This window comes from Pteropus vampyrus, unplaced genomic scaffold (genome assembly GCF_000151845.1).
Source record: "Pteropus vampyrus isolate Shadow unplaced genomic scaffold, Pvam_2.0 Scaffold61, whole genome shotgun sequence".
In the NCBI taxonomy this organism is placed as follows: Eukaryota; Metazoa; Chordata; class Mammalia; order Chiroptera; family Pteropodidae; genus Pteropus; species Pteropus vampyrus.
Window position 1 is genome coordinate 135,266 of NW_011888842.1, and position 17,868 is coordinate 153,133.

Sequence of the window (17,868 nt, forward strand, 5' to 3'; positions counted from 1 at the left end):
CAGTTATACTGAACTATTTGTGATTCCAAGCTCAACACACTTTTCTTACCTCCAGACCTTTACATTTGTTGACCCTTCTGCCTCAGCAGTCCTCTCCATTCTTTACCTATTGATCTGACGAAATGATGGCTTGGGTTAGGTAACACCACCTCTATGAAGCTTTCCCTGATCCTCCCTCCAAACTTAGGTTAGATACTCCTTTTATGTTCCCCCTTAGCACCCTGTATTTCACCACCGTCATAATACTTAGTATAATGTACTGTAGTTCTCTGTTACTTTCTGTCCCCATTCCCCCTGCCCCCCTGCCCCGGACTGTGCTGTTTGCAGTCAAATGCTCTGGGACTATGCTATTTGAAATCAAAAACTGTTTTTTAGTTATTGTTGTAGATTGAGCACCTGAGTCAGTATCCAGCACATGTGACATTAAGTGAAGGTGGGCTGTCTTCACAGACCAAGTGGTAGCAGTTTTTTGGCTAGTTAATTTTAAATTGCATATGGTAATTACAGTTAATTTAGGGAATCCTCACATAAAGAAGATTGAGTGAAAGAAATCACCGGCGGTTTAGGCATGACATCTTGACTCTTAAAGAAGGTTTCTTGGAATTTGAATGGCGAGAGAATAGGAGGAGCTTATCTCCATTCTTAGATGTACTTTTCAAAATCTCATCACAACTCTGTTTAAATTTCTCTCTTTTTTATTACAGGTTAAGAAATATCCTCTCAGTGGTTGGTACTGATGCCTTAAAAAAGACCAAGAAAGATGATGAGAAATCTAAGAAGTCCAAAGAAGAGGTAAAGTATGTCTTTGCCTTCATCATATAAATGCGAAGGAAATGAGGGCATAGTTGTCTCATTTTCACCTCTCAATGGTTTGTGTGTGTAGGGGGTGGGGGGTGAAGAGTGTAGTGTTTAGAAGTAGTTGTTGGTAGTGGTTTGTAGTTCCTGTGTAGGTATAAGTGGAGATTAGCGATTTTCCCATTCAGGATAGAACCATAGCATTTGTAACTTTTAACAAAGAACCAGAAACTATCTAAAAAGACCTAACAGGAAAAAAAAAAAAAAAAAACAATAGAAAGCACATATTTTTTATTTCATCCTGTTACTGAACTAATTCACCTTTTTCCAGGCAGTTAAAATAGAGAATTGTTAGCTATGAGGCAGGAATGCTTCAGACTTGATATTTCTGCTCTTAATTTAACTTTCAGTATCAGCAAACCTGGTACCATGAAGGACCAAACAGCCTGAAGGTTGCTAGACTATGGATTGCTAATTATTCACTGCCCAGGTAAGGAGAGCCCCTAGAAGGAGAAAGAAGCATATTTTTTTCTTGTTTCTTCTCAAGGACTGAGGATCTGCTTTATCATGACTGTGGTTGTTAAATGAAATTTAGTGGTCAGATACTTCTGTGGACCCTTTGTGTACAACCCATTTACTCATGGTGGTAATGTCGTTTGTGTGTCACAGGGCGATGAAACGCTTGGAAGAGGCCCGTCTCCACAAAGAGATTCCTGAGACAACTAGGACCTCCCAGATGCAAGAGCTGCACAAATCTCTCCGGGTAAGATGCGCTCAGCGGTTGTCCAATATCTTAAAGATTTTTAAATATTTATTGGATTTTCTACTTCAGCCCACCTCTAGGGGGTAAAGGCAGCTATAATTATTCCTCCCTGCTTACACTGTCACTGTTTGGGAGGAGCCATTGGTTTAGGTGGCAGGAACCTACTATACTTTGTACTCAGCAGAGATCTATGGTTCTACTCTTTAATTCTTTTAATGTGTCAAAGTTGTACTTTAGATCTCTCCACGTTTTTACTGTTTATATTTAGCAGACACAGAAGATAGTAAGACTAGAAGACAGCGTGCTGGAGTTCCAGATATGCCTTGACTCCATTCATTTATCAATATAAGTGTCTCCTAACACACACACACACACACACACACACACACAGTAGAAGAATCTTGGGTGGTATTAAAACTGTAAAGTGTCTTTTTTTATAGCAGAAAAACCAAGAAACCCTTGGATTAGCCTATTGATCTATGTTTGTCTTTTTTTTTTTTTTTAAAGTCTTTGAATAATTTCTGCAGTCAGATTGGGGATGATCGGCCTATCTCCTACTGTCACTTTAGTCCCAATTCCAAAATGCTGGCCACAGCTTGTTGGTAAGTTATATTTCACTGTGACATTTTTTTTTTCCCCTAAACCAGGAACAGGTTCAGGAGGATGGGGGGATATCAGCATTTGTCTTAGATGTCTATTTCTATATTCTCTTCCTCTGATTCTCATGATCACACCAAACTAGAGATGCTACTGCTCTACCTATTCTACTATACAGTAAAGTCTTTGTGAACAGTTCTGACTTTTTACAAGGAACCCCAGAGATCTATGACACGTAGCAGTCTGTCATGTTTTTGACACTAATATTTTGGAACAGGTCATGTGAGCTTATAGACTTAACTAGTATCTACACCCTTTTCTTTTTCAGTTATGTGACCTAGGCAAGATACTTAATCTCTGTAAGCTTCAGTTTCCTTTTCTGTAAAGTAGGGTGAGATGTTTGTAAAACATTATGCCTTGATAATGCCTCGTATGTGGTAAGGACTCAGAAAACGTGAATTATTGTTTTTAATCTTTATTTTATTGTTTACTTATACCATATTTGCAGGAAACTCTTAGGATGTGATAACTTGTTTTGTTCTATTTAGTTAATTTTGTGGGACATGCCATCTAGTAGGAGAACTTCCTTACATTATATGCATAGAAACTACTTAGCTAGGCAAAATTTGAGACTGATTCAGAGAAAGCCAAGGACCTATACAAATCTCTCCGCCTTTCCAAGCCTCAGTTACCTTCATTATAAAGCAGAAATTATCATTCCTGTTTTATGTACCTCACAGATCTGTTTATAAGGATCTTTTGAGACAATAGACATAAAAGTAATGGTTGAAGATATTCTGAAATAAAAAGTCTTTTTAAAAAATCTAAGTACTTTGTAAGTGGCAAAATGCTATTCATATTTAAGGAGGTAGTATTAATAATATTAATATTATTAGATAGTTTAATTCGTCCTACCTTCCCTCACAAATTGATCCAAAAGTTAAGGAGAATAGCAACTTGTGCTGTATGAAGTACAGTCCAGTGGAGCCCCCTGGCTGCATGAGACCTGGGTATAGCTTTCTTCTCAAACGCTTCAAATGATAAACCTTTTATTTCTCTTTTCCTGTCTGTCACTGTAAAGTTTGTTGGGGTGAGAAGAAATTGTCCTTTAGTAATATTACCAAGGTACCTTTTCCTTCCCAGACAAACCCTGGCTGAGATGCTTTCCTTTGTGTTTGATAGGAGTGGGCTTTGCAAGCTCTGGTCTGTTCCTGATTGCAATCTCCTTCACACTCTTCGAGGTGAGTTAGAATCTTGTTTAAATCTCCTTTTTCCCGGTGTGACCTCTGTCAAGCAGTAAAACTCTAAAACTCTGCCTGATACTAAGTCTCAGTACACATAGGATTCATTCTTAGTTTGACTTGACTTGGTTTTCTCTGACCACAAGGCTAGAAGGTAATGACTTCATATGCACATCATTTTTCTATCATGTCCAATCTCAAAACCAAAAAAAACCAAAGTTTTGCTTTTTTAATGTGATTTAAATATTGGTTTAAATTAAAATAGTTTATTTTTTAAAATAGTTGAATATTGTCTATGACCATGCTACCCTGAACAAGCCTGATCCCGTCTGATCTCGGAAGCTAAGCGGGGTCAGGCCTGGTTAGTATTTGGATGGGAGACCACCTAGGAAGACCAGATGCTGTAGGCATAAAAAATAAAAAAATAAAGGATTGTAAGCTGGCAAGGTTCTTGCAATCTGTGAGGTTAACCGAGGGTTGCCTCGCCTAAAAAATAAAATAAATAAAAAATAAAAATAAATAAGTAGGTGAATACTTTAATTCCCTATCTTTCCACATGTTCCCTAATATATACCTATATCATTTATCATAGTCTGTATTTGCACATAAGTTATAAGGGGGTGGGAACCCTTTAACTTTCATTTCTTAAACACTCTTTCAGGCCATAACACAAATGTAGGAGCAATTGTGTTTCATCCAAAATCCACTGTCTCCTTGGACCAAAAAGATGTTAATCTGGCTTCTTGTGCTGCTGATGGTTCTGTGAAGCTTTGGAGCCTTGACAGGTGAACATTGTTGTTCTCTCTGTTGCAATCACTAAGTGGTTGGTTGGCCGTTGGCATGTGAAAATATGGCATTTAACCCCAGAGATGGTCTAAGAGTCAAAGTAACTTGGTATGAAAATAAAATGGAGGATTCCTTTCTTATACCTTTTCTTACCAAAGGAGTTGTAACAGATTTTTTCTTGATTGTTAACTTCAGATCTTAATTTTTGCATCTGACATAGTGGCCACTGTTTCTTGGCTCCAGTTATTCTGGAAAGATCCATTTTACCTCCTGTGCAATAGATCAACATTGGAGAAGTGCACCATTTGGTAGATTGACTAAAGAAAATATTCTTGGCAATGTGTTTGCAGGGGAGAGAAAAGCGAAGTTCTGTCTGGCAGTAGTGCCAAGGTAGTGATGTCTCCTCCCAGTAGCATTACCTTTACCTAGACTGTTTTCTCCAGTTACAAAAGGTTTTCTTTATGTCTTTATTATTATTGTTTTCCAAGAAATTTTTAGAAGTCCGTTGTTGGCTAAAAGACATCTGAATCCAGTTGCTTAGTTTTCCTTCTTTGGGAAAATATATGAGGCTTTTATTCGAGGGTTTTGTAAAAAGCTAATTAGCGTCTGTACTCTTTACCAGATACGATTTTACCTATGAGCACAGCAAGTTTTAATTGGCTTGGGTAATACTTAGCAATATCTCTTCCTCTAGGGCTTTGGTTAGTTCTATGTATGCACATTGACAAAGTTCCCTTTTTAATTGCCCTCTTTAGAGTTCATGTTTATTTTCTTTTGCTGATGTTTCAGATCTTTCTGTTGCTGAGTGGTAGAATTTAATGGCCACCAAAAGGAAACTAAGCCTGTCTATTTAGGAGATCCTTTTTCCGATTGGTTCCTTCAACAAGCTAAAGTTTAAGAAAATTTTAATCAATCCACTTGCACCAAAACTGATTGATTTCTGTTGCCCCACCTCTCTATCAAAGTATGTTCTCTTTCTAGAATCTCAGCACTACTTTGGTGCAGAGAGACTTGCTTATCTTTTATTTTTCTTTAATTATGAGTGGTATAGCATTAGAAGTTTATTAACATAGTGGATTGAAGTAGAAAAAGTGTTTGTTGAAATACTATGGGCAGTTTTGCCCTGTGGACATATGAAGTAGTCCCAAATCTTAAATCCTTGGCAAGTGACTTAAGTTTTTGTTAGCCCTAAAATTTTAACAAGTTACAAATGTTACAGTTTGGCTTTTCACATCATAGGTGCATCTGTGTATAACAGTTAATAAGTTCAGAAAATATTTTCATGAGTATAAAGTAGTTTACTCACATATGTTTGATTCCTTTTCAGTGATGAACCAGTGGCAGATATCGAAGGCCACACAGTGCGTGTGGCCCGGGTAATGTGGCATCCATCAGGACGTTTCTTGGGTACCACCTGGTAAGCCTTCCTATTATTGTTCTATCCACATGGGATTATGGCATCTTGTTAACCCTTTATGGCTAACTGCCAAATAAATTTTTAAAACAGAGATCTTCAAGTAGGATTTTCTTCTTTGGCAGTGAATCAGAATCAGAAGAGAATGTATGATATAGTTAGGGCTAAGTATTTTTGCTTTTAAATTGTAATTAATCTGAAATTTTAAAGTCAACCTCTCTGCTTGCAAATTGGTCTCCCTTTCTGGTTCTACAGGTTTTATGAGCCCAGAATCTGCTAAAGAACTTTTTAATTAAGATATTATTTACATGCAGTGGAGTAGATTTATTTTAAGTGTAAAATTCAATCAATCTTGACAATGCATAGGCTCATGTGACCCATATCCCTGTCGATAGAACATTTGCATCATGCAAAAAATTCCCTCATGCCCCTTCCCAATCAGTTCCCCCTTCCAAAGCAACCACTGAGCTGGTATCTCTCACCATAAATTCTGTCTGTTCCTACTGTATGAACTCGTTTGTGTCTGGCTTCTTTCACTCGCCAAACACTTTAAAGATTTGTGTTGTTGGCAGGTATCAGTCATTCCTTTTTATTGCTAAGGAGTAGTCGGTTGTACTGCTGAGCCACAGATTATCCATCTCCTTATTGATGGGTGATTGGACTCTTTCCAGGTTTTCGCTAGTCGGATTAAAGCTGCCACAAATATCCTTATACAGAGCTTCTTGTGGATGTGGTTTTTTTTTTTTTTTTTCTTTTCTCTGGAATAAATATCCAGTGCTAGGTCATGAGATAGATATATATTTAACTTTTAAAAAACTTACAAGGGTTGTACCATTTTACAATCCCAGAATTCTGGTGGTTTCACATCCTTACCAACATTTCGAGTTGTCAGTCTTAGCATTCTTTCTTCCCAGCCTAGCAAGTGTGTCCTGAAATCTCACAGTTTTCACTTTTATTACCCTAATGACTATTGATGTTGAGTACTTTGTCATATGCTTATTGAACATTTGTATATCCTTCATGCAGTGTCCAGGGGTTTTACTCAGTTTTTTAATGTCTTTTCTTTTTTTTTGTCTTTGTTTCTGTGCGCATAGACAATTCTGCCACCATTTATTGAAGAGATTTTCCTTTCCCTGGCATCCTCATTGAAAATAATTGGGCCATAATATATATGTGGGTCTTTTTTTACTTGATTCCGTTGATATGCGTGTCTATGATTGACTTTTGTATTCCCAATATCCAGTTTAGGGCTTAGTAAATATATAAACGCTCCATGACCGAAAGGTCATAACAGTGGAATTCGGGAAGAAAGAAGGCAACAGAATCTTTGCTGGTCCATTCTTGGGGAATTCTGCTCTTAAAATAGACTTTGAATCAGTTTTAGAGGAAGTCGTGGTTTCCCAGGTATCACCCAAGACATATATGCTCTGTTATTGAGACATCGTTTATGCCAGAAAAGAATTTCTAGTTAATATGGTTATATGAATAGTTTCAGAAGCGTTACTGAAACTACAACTATTTATAGTACCTTGCATATTATAAAAAGTGAATAAATACCTTCTGGTTAATTATTAGTTTAATTTTTTAGCTATGACCGCTCATGGCGCTTATGGGACTTGGAGGCTCAAGAAGAGATCCTACATCAGGAAGGCCACAGCATGGGTGTGTATGACATTGCCTTCCATCAAGATGGCTCTTTGGCTGGCACCGGGTAAGGCTTCTTCCACATAGCCAGGGGCAGCTCACTAGTCTCACCTCATGTGTGCCTGCTTCCAAAGAGAACCGGATTCAGAATGTTCATTTGTAAATTGTTTTATCAGGGGTCTGGATGCATTTGGTCGAGTTTGGGACTTGCGCACAGGACGTTGTATCATGTTCCTAGAAGGGCACCTGAAGGAAATCTATGGAATTAATTTCTCCCCCAATGGGTAAACAAAGCTCACTGAATGAGGGGTGGAGAGGGTTCTTGGTCAGGAAGTACTCTTTGTTTCTAACTTCACTACTACGCCTGATCCACAGCTACCACATTGCAACTGGCAGTGGTGACAACACTTGCAAAGTGTGGGACCTTCGACAGCGGCGTTGTGTCTATACCATCCCTGCCCATCAGAACTTAGTGACTGGTGTCAAGTTTGAGCGTAAGCTTTCCTTCTGCTTTAGGCCTAATTATGAGACAGGTTATACTTCCATGGAATGCAGGCCAGGCTTTAGCTTAACTTGGAAGTGGAACGGGAGAGAATTGGGACTCTGTTGAAGGAGCACATTTTAGTTTCCCTCCCTCTACTATACTTTCAGACAACTATGGCATGGTGTGCTTTTTGTTTCAAGAAAGTAAAGAAGACTTCTTGAGTGCTTCACCTTTTTCTCCATGGAAATTCTAAGCACTGAATCCTTAATGTTCTGAACAGACTGTCTGTTGGGGAAAGGTTCAAAAGACCCTCATAATGTTATTTGTTTCCCTAAGTCTGCCTGTAGTTGTCCCTTTTTTCTGGAGGCCTAGTAGGAAAATAGATCAGAGTGTTGAGTTTTTCTGAATGTGGAAATACCTTCTTTTTCAAAGTAGTATTGTCTAGCAGATTTTTGTGCTTTTATTTTCTTGTGCTCTTAAATACTTGAATTCCCCAAGCAACTTTCCTTCTTTTCTCTTGTAGCTATCCATGGGAATTTCTTGCTCACTGGTGCCTATGATAACACAGCCAAGATCTGGACCCACCCAGGCTGGTCCCCACTGAAGACTCTGGCTGGCCATGAAGGCAAAGTTATGGGCCTAGACATTTCTTCCGATGGGCAGCTTATAGCCACTTGCTCATATGACAGGACCTTCAAGCTATGGATGGCTGAATAGGCAGGACCGTGGAAAAAGGACTCCAATCTCAGGCTCTCTCTTAAGAGCCATTTTCAAAAGAAAGGATTGACAAGTTGTGTTACATCATGTGTTTTGCCAGTAACCTTGTGTGAACTCTCAGTGGATTGGATTTCCTGTCAGTCTCCACTCTAGGCCGGTGGCCCAGTCCCTGGGTGCTGGAGATCCCTCTCATGGTTGCCATTTTAATTTCATCTTCACACCCTGCCAAGAACTGTGTAGACATTTTTATTAATCTTTCTTTTAAATGCCCTGTTGCCTTCCTCACAGCACTCAGGATTGTGACTGACTCCATTTTTAATTCTTGAAACTTGCCTTTTCATTACATGGTACGTGCTTCAGGACAACATGTGACCTGGAGAGCAAGGCAACTGGACTGTACTCTGGAAGCCCTCAAGTACAGGGGCACCCAAGTCTCCCCACGCACTGGGTATACAACGCCTGACAGAGAAACTTTACCTTGAGAATGGGAGGTGAAGAGGTAGACCCACAGCTATGCTCAGGGCTATGCAGTAGAGAAAATTTTTAACCTCTTTCTGTTGGGTTCATTTGGAATGCTTCCTGCATCACGAAGCTCAGACCGTACATTTGCCATGTCAGTAAATGTTTTCCATTTAGCTTTGTAATTATGTCAGTAAATGTCTTCCATTTAGCTTTGTAATTGGCGTCTCTTTTGTGTTAGCCCAAAGCTAAGTCATTGTGTCGAGTCAATGAAATTTTTAGAAAGCAAATATGATGTCTTTATTGTGCAACCTCTTTTCTGTTAGTTATTTAAAGGATGTACCCTTCATGTCAAGGTAAGTCTGGGAAAAAATCTCTAAAGGGTATTCCTAAACATAAACTTTTTATTATTATTACTCGCTACAGAGTAAAATCCTATTATAAAAACTCCCTCAAAGAATTATTTTGCATAGTTAATCCCAGCCTTTGATCCATGGAGGTCCCGCCTTTTGGGGGGGGTTTGAGACATAATCTCAAATATGGCTTGCTACAATTTCTGTCTTCTTAATAAGCATTTTGTTAATTTTTTAAGAAATAGAGGGCTATTGCATTATGGGCCAGACTACCAGTGAACTGTATCTGGACTCTATAATATTTTTACTCATTGGCAATCAGTAGTTACCTTCACCTCTTTCCACCCCAAATACACAACCACTGAACTCTGAAAGTACACAGTAATTTCATACAAAAATAAGGAATTTGGAAGAAAGGATTGTGTGTAGGAAATTCAAGAGGGGCATATGATGTCTTCTCCTTTTAAACATTTAAAAACACTTTGACTTGCTATTTCAGAGAGGCTGAGAGTGGCTTGTCTAACTCTATTGTTCAATTGTGTGATTGAAATAGTGAAATACTCTGTTTAATCTGATTTCAGTTATAACCAAATTGTATATCCTAGTATCTGTTAAGCTTATGAATTCTTGGCCTTACCCTCTGTTGGGCATGTCACTATTATTTACATATTAATGGGCTCTATTTCTTCTATAGTTGGCCATGAAAAGAAGTGATTTTCATTACTACTTTTGTAGTATGTGTAAACTAATAATGAATATTAGTGTATTAGCATGCAGTTCGGATATAATGTATAAATGTATTAAGGTTTTTAGTTTTTGAAGTTTAAATTTTATTAGTTAATCTTTTGGGGGCAGAGGGAGGGGCTTCCAAGAGATTTAGAGGTAGCAACTAGGTGAAAACATTTTCTTTACGCTTTGGCAAAACAAATGCAGAACATTCATTTCTTTACTGGAAATGTCATTGTAAGAAAGCAGTTGAACATAAATCGAGTGTGGCATTTTATGGTAATGTACAGCCTCCACTTAACAGGACACTTACTCTCTGTCTAGACACTGCCAGAGACCTTCCGATATCTCATTTAGTCCTTAAAATCTGAGGAGTTAATTATTCCTTTTTACAGACAAAACTGAAGCTCAAGTTAAATAACTTGCTCAAGGTTGCCCAGTTAGTAAGCAGTGGATCCCGGTCTGTCTGTGTATGACCCTATAAAGAGATTTCATAGGGTTTTATTGAGTATGTTGGCAACACTGGCCAGACAAAAAGACCAGTCCAGCCAGCATGGCCTGATTCCTGTACAATGCCTGAGCTTTTTAACCACTCTTCTGTTTATACTGCCTTTTTGATAAGTCCCTGCATCTCTTACTCTGACTTCAACCCTAAGATAAGTCCCTGCATCTTTTACTCTGACTTCATCCCTAAAGGAGTTAATTTCACCACTTCAACCTCATGAACTTATGAGGAACCTATAGTGTTCAACGGGAAACAATTTGCATTTTGGAATAGATGATGTTTTGTGGAACTGTTTTTAGCATTGCACCATGGCTGACCTCTGGAGTACTACAAGCCAGAAATAACCCACCCCCTTCATTGGAGTACCAAAGAAGTTCCCACATATTTCCAGGTGCCCCCTAGGAGGATGGCACTGCTCCAAGGTTAGAACTCCTGAATGTAAGAATAGAAGATACTAAAATGTTGCCCTGTTCAAAAAAATAATTCAAACTTGTTTTATTTGGCTGGAATTATCAGCCACTTCAAGAGTATAATTTCTATTTCTACTAAAGAGTCCACCACTTACTAGCTTGAACAAGGTAGCTGCTAAATTTGTGGAGGCTCAGATTCAGTTATGAATAGGGATGAGTTTACTCAGAGCAGTAGGCCCTAGTGTACAGGGAAGTGTTTCTCCCTGTTCCTCATGGCTCTGAAAACATGGTGAGCTCATTGCCTAACTTACCACAAGGTTAAGGAGCAAGGATATGTAAAGAAATGAAGTCAGTGGGGAGAACTTGAGTCCCAGCTTTAGAGTAATTATCTTCGATGGCGCAAATGGAAAGGTCGGCGAGTCTCCTGATGGGATAACATCGGCAACTTTCCAATTTTGTAATGGAGAACTTTTTCTTCACATCTTACGACCGTTTGGTTTTACTAAATGTAAAATACATGTCTTGGCTATTTTGGAATATCTTGTACATTAAGATCCCTAAGAATTTATAGAAGCTGGTTCCACTAAGAATGTTATTTAGAGCAAATTAAACCAATTTTCGGTCTCTGAAAGCTTATTCTACAAATTAAAAAAAAAAAAAAAACCCAAACTGTCATCTCTTCATAACTGCGATGGTGTTTTAACCACTTTGAGATTGTCCTAGAGCCCTGGGCCACTAAGGAATATTAAAACTGCAGAAGCAGAAATCAGGGTTTTAGCCTCTGCAGAGGTGGCAACTTGTAGTCAAGCAGCAGCCCAAGCATCCAAATTCTACTGAATTATCTTCATCCCTAGGTTTTGTCATGAAAAAACCAGGGACCACTGCCTGCGCGGCCTGGGTGGGACCTACGGCTTTTATTCTATCCAGGGTCCTGAGGCCAAAATTTCTATGTTTGGTAGAGGGGAGTCATCTCAACTTTGCATGACTTATCAAGGCCTCTGCACTGACCAGGAGAAATGACTTTTCCTTTCAAGTCCCGGATTTCCTTTGATCCACTGACCCTCTCTCGCCTTTGAACTTTCAGACTCAACACTCCATAAAACATACAGACAAAAGAGGTTGTCCTGTACCAGAAAGAGCACACCCCCCCCGCTGCCACACCTGGATAATCCTACCTTTCCCCTAGTTCTGACACAGCACCAGCCAAATGGTGATTGAATGAGTGGATGAATGCAGACCATTTTTACTGGGACTGGTAAAGACATCCAGAGAAAACTGCTAGGGAGAGACATGTTTGTCCACAGAATTGAAGCTTGCTTTCCAAATTTTTTTAGCAACATAATAAAAAAATTAAAAATGAGCCAAGTTCAAAGCAGCTCCAGTGAGAAATTCAGCTTGCTGTTTGGGCCAGTCAGGTTCCTGGAGACACCCAGTCCTTTGGCACAACTTGCTGTGTAAGGCTCTAATCAGATCATCACCCTTCCATGGCCCCGTGGTTCACACCCAGAGGTCTCTTCACATCTTTTCCCAGCCTTTTAGCTTTCAGAGGACTCCCAGAAGCAAACACATGGCCTAACTAATCCGTGGATTGTAAGAATGAACAATACTACAAAGGAAGACAACCCCACATGAGGTTCTGCAGTCCTCATACCCAGCAGCAACCAAGAAGGGCTTGGTTCCTCATCCTGAACAGATGTTCACCCCATACCCCCAAGGAACTCCTTGGTCCAAAAGATGGAGAAGATAAGCAACAGAGTGACACTGAGGATGACAGCCATCAGATAAGCAAAGATCCGGAACTGAGGGTTTCGGAAACACTCCCTCAGAGAGTAGTGGCTGGGGATGGGAATGGGCGTGGTGGTAGGGGCCCTGGCCTGGGGGGCCTCAGTCTGGCTCCCAGGCTCGGGGCCTAGGTCTAGCGTGTAGACCCGGGGCTGGCGCAGGAAGTAGCGGCTCTTGGGCTGGTCTTTGAGACAGAGCTGATGGCCTTCCAGGATGACGTGGTGGGGCTCCAGGCGGAGCAGGGTGAGCATGGCAGTATCTGTGGGCAAGTCAGTGACAGGCTGCCCGGAGGCCAGCACAGTGGGCTGGCGACAGAGTGGGCACAGCAACCGGCGCCGGGCGGGAGTCACTAGGCTGAGGTGAGCCAGGCACTCCACGCAGAAGGAGTGGCAGCAATCCAGCACTTTGGGGGTGTGGAACATGTTGTTGAAGGGGTTCCAGCAGACAGGGCACTCGGGCTCCCGGCTCTGCTGCACGGCCATCCTCACACCAGACGCTAGGAGGCCTGGCAAGAGATGTCCTGGCAGAGAGGGAAAAGAAGTAAAGGAACACCCATTAAGTGCTGTCCCGGTGTTTGGTCCTAGGCTGTGTTCTGTGAGTTGTTAAAAGGTATTATCACCCACCTTTCACAGATGAAAAATCTTAATTCAAAAAGTCGAAACAATTTGTTCCAGATTACCCAATTGCTAAACCATAGGATTAAGTCGTACTCCAGTAGTATCCCTTCTATCGGTGAAGGCCTGAGTCACCCCACTATTAATGAGCCGCCACTAGAGGAGACTGCATTCTGGCTTTGGAAATGGATAAAAATAAAAATACTATGTGACTGCCCTTGGCTTCTCAAACTCCAGGGAGAGAGAGGGGAGCCACTGTCAGTGGTTTGTGCTAGAGATCGACTATTTCCTCCCCTGCTGCTGCATATCTCCAACTAGTGCAGAGATGGGCTTTGTGAATTCCCTGGTCTGTCTCTCTGGGAACAAACGCTAGGCCCTCTTTCCCTCCTCCCATTGGGCTACAGGGCCAACCCTCTACAGCGCATTTGCCCAGTCTTTAGCAGGGCACTCACTGGCCTGGCAAGGGGGCCCCTGGCAAAGCCTCTCCCCTTGGCCTGGGAGCTTGGAGAGGCTCCCTTGCCCTGGTCTGCAGATCAGCCCTTCAGACCCTCCTCCCAATACTTGGCCTCCCCTGGCTCCTCCTCCTTCCTTTTGTCCCAAGGACACCCCCACCCCCACCCCCCGGCACCCACCTGGGCCTCCGTGGCACTAATGTGGTCAGCAGACTACCCTGAAGGGCCCGAGGCTTCAGTCTCTCTTCTGAATCCGAGGAGCTTTGGAAGACTGCTTTCTCGCCACCAACCCCGGGGCCCATCTCCATGGCAGCGCACACAGAGCACCTGGAGCTGCCAGGTGGCCCAGGCTGCAGCCTCTTGAGCACACCTGCCTGCAGCAAAGGCTAGAGAGTTGCCCAGCTGTTGGTGGGGAGGGGAGTTTCCCCAGGGCTTGACAAAACAACCAACCCTGGAAGCCAAGTATGTGGGTTGGAGGTCCTTTCAAGACCCCAGATTGCTGGCTAGAAGGGTAGGGGTGGCAATTTCTTTTTTCTAGACTGTGGAGAGAGTAAGTGAGCCTTCTGGGCCTCTTCTCTCCTGGGCCCTCATTCTTTTCTAAAATGGCTGAGACCTTCTTGCATAAAGGGGCTGCCTGCCCTCCACACCAATTGCTGTGAAATTCACACACTACACAGCCTAAAACCTCAGATATCAGATTCAGCAAGTTCTCTCTGATCCCCTTTTGGTCATTTCATGTGCCCAAGAAGCTGCAACCAGAACACAGACGGCCACCCTGGCAGCACTGAGCACAATGATCTTAGAGTCCAACGGTTGGCCATCCCACCACCCTTGGGGACTTAAAAGGGGAGTCAGGAAGGAGGAGGGCTCCAGCCCTGCTTCCCCATTTTAACCAAAATATTTAGCTTTTCTCATATTGATTATATGAATAAGAGAAGAGCTGAGCTGCTGAGGAAAAAAATAATGTTTAAAAACCACTTCTCTGACCTAACCACATACTTTGCAGACAGAAGGCAAGAAGTAGCTCTCACCCAAGCTAGTTACTAGTGACGCTGGGACTTCCAGTCTACTATCATGTACAGTCATACAGGCAGAACACTCATCCATTCAGTTACCTGCTGGATGTGTGTTATTAACTAGATAGTGTTTGTGTATTCTCAGGAAATTCCTCATGGCCATAAATCTCTTGTGGTAGGAATCCAGGAACTGTGCAAGGGGAATTTGGGGGCAGTGATTCTTCCTTGTGTCCCTGGAATGATCTCACCTACCCTGACTGGGTTGATACCTGAAGCAAAACCTGCTTATACTCTCTCACTCATGACTCCCTGGTTTTCTTCCAGATTCTGTTAACTGCTTTGTATAGGGAAGAGGAAATGAAGATCTACAGAAGGAGGATGGAATAGCTCTGACCAAAACTGGGATAGTTTACCAAGCATCCTTTCTAATGAACACCTTCTTCTGTGGAGAAGAAGGTGTTCATTAGAAAGGATCATCCTTTCTACAGTTATTGAATTACCTAGTGCACACCATATGCCAGGTGCTGTGTGAAGCATTGGGTCAATAACGATGAACAAAATAGACATGGTCTTTGACTTCATCAAAGTCTTTAAAGTCTAGTGAGGGGAAGGGACATTTGGTGAGGAGTGGGCAATAAATACATATATAATTTTAATGAACACTATAACGGACAAAAAAAAGGAAAATGGGGCTTAGAGCATTGGCTGCTTCAGATGAGACCACCAGGGGTTTCTTCGAAGAGGTGACATGAAAGCTGAGACTGAAGTTTGAGAAGACTCCAGCAGTGCAGAGCGGAAGAAGAACATTCTAGGTCAAGGGAACAGCATGTACCAAAGTCCTAATGTGATAAAAGGTCTGCCAAATGGAGGAAGTGAAACGAATCCCGGGTGACTGAGGTGTAACCGACGGAGCTGGGATGGGAAAGTGGCTCAGGATTAATCCAGAGAGAAAGGAGGTGGGCCTTGGAAGCTGGGATGCAGCTGAGTTTTATTCTGGGGAGTGTGGGGTGCTGAGGGGAAAGTGACCTGATCCTATTTTCATTTTAAAAGCCATTCCACTGCAGAGCAGGGAACAGTGTGGAAACAGAAGACCAGTTAGGGACTCCAGCGGTGCTCCAGGCTAGGATGGTGGTGCTTGACATAGGTCGGGAGATGGCAGGAAAGATCAAAGGGATGGGGGAGAATATCTTTGGAGATGGAATCAAAGCACTTCCCAAGAAAACAGTGGACAGCATAGATTCTGGAACCACCTTGTCAAGGCTCATGACCCCAATTCCACTGCTTATTAGGGCCATAATTCTGGTTGAATTGCTTAACTTCTCTGTGCCTCATTTTTCCCTTCTGTAAAGGAAGCTAAAAGTAGTATATCAGAGGGTAAAGCTCTTAGATAAGAGCCTGGCACCTGGTAAAGACCATATATGAGGTGGTTAGCCTTATCACTGCAAATGGATTTGTAAGATAGGAAGGGTCAAAGTCCCATAAAGTTTTCTGCACTGAGCTTTGAGGAGCCCCTGAATTCCAGAGTGTGTCAGAAGCAGACCTTTAGTACTGATCAAAAGCCTTAAAATGTACATAACCTTGAATCAGCAGTTACCCCACTAGGAATGTATCCCATGGAAATAATCAAGGGCCTATACAAAAATTTGGTTACAGAAATGCCCCTCAGGTTACAGAGATCCCCATCAGAGTTCTGCTTTGATGGTGAAGAATTGAAACTACCTAATTACCTAACGGTGGGACATTGATTAAATAAATTCTGCTCCATCCATATGAAGAGACATTCTGCAGCCTTTAAAATGATGTGATAACACATCTATTAATATGGAAATATGGTCATGATATGCCATTAAGTGAAAAGAACTAGTAATAAAACCATATTAGGATATAGTCCAATTTTCCAATGTATGTGTGCAATGGAAAAAAAGCATAGAATAACAAATGTCAAAATGTCAACAATGGTTATCTCTGGGGGTAAGATTTTAGGTGTTTATGTTTGTTTTTATCTGAAAATTCTAACTTTACTGCAGTACGCATTTAAGGCTCTCCCCTTCCCCACAAAGCCAACCTACATTTTCTGAAGTTCCATGGCCAAGCTGTAAAGAGGAAGGAAGGTCACAGTGGCATCAGCATCGTGGCCCTTGTCTGCCACTTACCACTCACCCCCAAGCCAGGACATCTCAGCTACAAGTCCTAAACACAACCCCTGAGGCATGGTCTCTATCTATGACTAAGTCGGTTTGCCAGATATTGTCTGTAGTATCACCCCAATGTTTTCAACCTCAAGAGAGAGAACGTTTTTATAGCACTTCACAGTTTACAAAGAGCCCCAACCTTCTCTAGGATCTAAGTGTGGTGACTCACATGCAGATGGTATAAATGTGTCTTATGATTTTTTTTCATTTGCATGAGGCCATTTGATTCTTTAAAAGCACCCTGTGTAGGAGGCAGGATGGGGAGTAGAAAGTGTGCAGACTTTGGAACCAGATTTATTTGCTGTCTTTGACTAATGGCTTAACCTCTCTGAGCTTCATTTTCTTCTGTAAAATAGGCTAATAATCCCACTTTACAGGGTTACTGTGAGGAAGGAATAATGTCTGTCACGTTCTCAGCAAGGCACAGCATGTGCTCAGATACCTAGTTAGCATGATATTTTTATACCCATTTTATAGATGGGGGAAGCCAAAGCTCAGAATAGTGAAGTGACTTGCCCAAGGCTTCACAGCTGAAGAATGGCTGAACTTGAAAGACGATCCCAGAAAGAAAGTATTCAGCTGGACTGAGCTGCCTCTTAGGACTCTAGGGCACTGTGACCCAGCCCTCCATGACCCCCTGTGGCTCCTTACCTGCTCCTTCAGAGCCTCTTTCCTCCTCCTCCTCCTCTTCCTCCTCCTCCTTTCCAGAGTGAGGCTCTGCAGCAAGTGCTCTGACTTCTGGCATGGTTTCCAGGCATTCGTGGGTGGGGCTCATTTGCATGAGTCTTCTGGCAGCTCCTGGCTAGCTTCTCTGTTTCAGATTTTCTTTTTCCTTCTGATAACTTTCCACTGTCTGTGTTCACAGAGGACAGCCTAGAAGCTTTGGTTTCTTCATCTTCCAACGAGTCATTCTTGCTT

At 41.7% G+C, this 17,868-nt stretch overlaps 2 protein-coding genes and 1 pseudogene across 3 annotated transcripts; 2 read left to right on the forward strand and 1 right to left on the reverse strand.

The window, feature by feature from the left end:
* Positions 1-3,298: 3,298 nt before the first annotated feature.
* Positions 3,299-9,190, forward strand: PRPF4 (pre-mRNA processing factor 4). The gene is made up of 7 exons (XM_023531058.1): positions 3,299-3,396; positions 4,058-4,181; positions 5,510-5,599; positions 7,185-7,307; positions 7,417-7,524; positions 7,616-7,734; positions 8,248-9,190. The coding sequence occupies exons 1-7, from the start codon at positions 3,315-3,317 to the stop codon at positions 8,439-8,441; spliced, it is 840 nt and encodes a 279-aa protein (XP_023386826.1). The 5' UTR covers positions 3,299-3,314; the 3' UTR covers positions 8,442-9,190.
* LOC111740321 lies at positions 3,688-3,806 on the forward strand (annotated as a pseudogene).
* A 2,915-nt stretch (positions 9,191-12,105) lies between the features above and the next one.
* Positions 12,106-17,760, reverse strand: RNF183 (ring finger protein 183). Of its 2 annotated transcripts, none has more exons than XM_011360903.2 (2): positions 17,602-17,760; positions 12,106-13,196 (listed from the first exon to the last, which is right to left on the reverse strand). In XM_011360903.2, the coding sequence occupies exons 1-2, from the start codon at positions 17,729-17,731 to the stop codon at positions 12,592-12,594; spliced, it is 735 nt and encodes a 244-aa protein (XP_011359205.2). In that variant the 5' UTR covers positions 17,732-17,760; the 3' UTR covers positions 12,106-12,591. The 2 variants fall into 2 exon arrangements, with proteins under 2 accessions (XP_011359205.2, XP_011359206.1); XM_011360904.2 differs by lacking the exon at positions 17,602-17,760 and adding an exon at positions 13,923-17,593.
* Positions 17,761-17,868: the final 108 nt, after the last annotated feature.

Bases quoted from the DNA above. Each gene is read 5' to 3' on its own strand.
- PRPF4 (XM_023531058.1), top strand. From the start codon at position 3,315: ATGCTTTCCTTTGTGTTTGATAGGAGTGGGCTTTGCAAGCTCTGGTCT. The intron at 3,397-4,057 runs GTGAGTTAGAAT...ACACTCTTTCAG, and splicing joins TCTCCTTCACACTCTTCGAG to GCCATAACACAAATGTAGGA. The intron at 7,308-7,416 runs GTAAGGCTTCTT...TTGTTTTATCAG, and splicing joins GGCTCTTTGGCTGGCACCGG to GGGTCTGGATGCATTTGGTC.
- RNF183 (XM_011360903.2), bottom strand. From the start codon at position 17,731: ATGCAAATGAGCCCCACCCACGAATGCCTGGAAACCATGCCAGAAGTC. The intron at 13,197-17,601 runs GTAAGGAGCCAC...CCTCTCTGCCAG, and splicing joins AAGAGGCTCTGAAGGAGCAG to GACATCTCTTGCCAGGCCTC.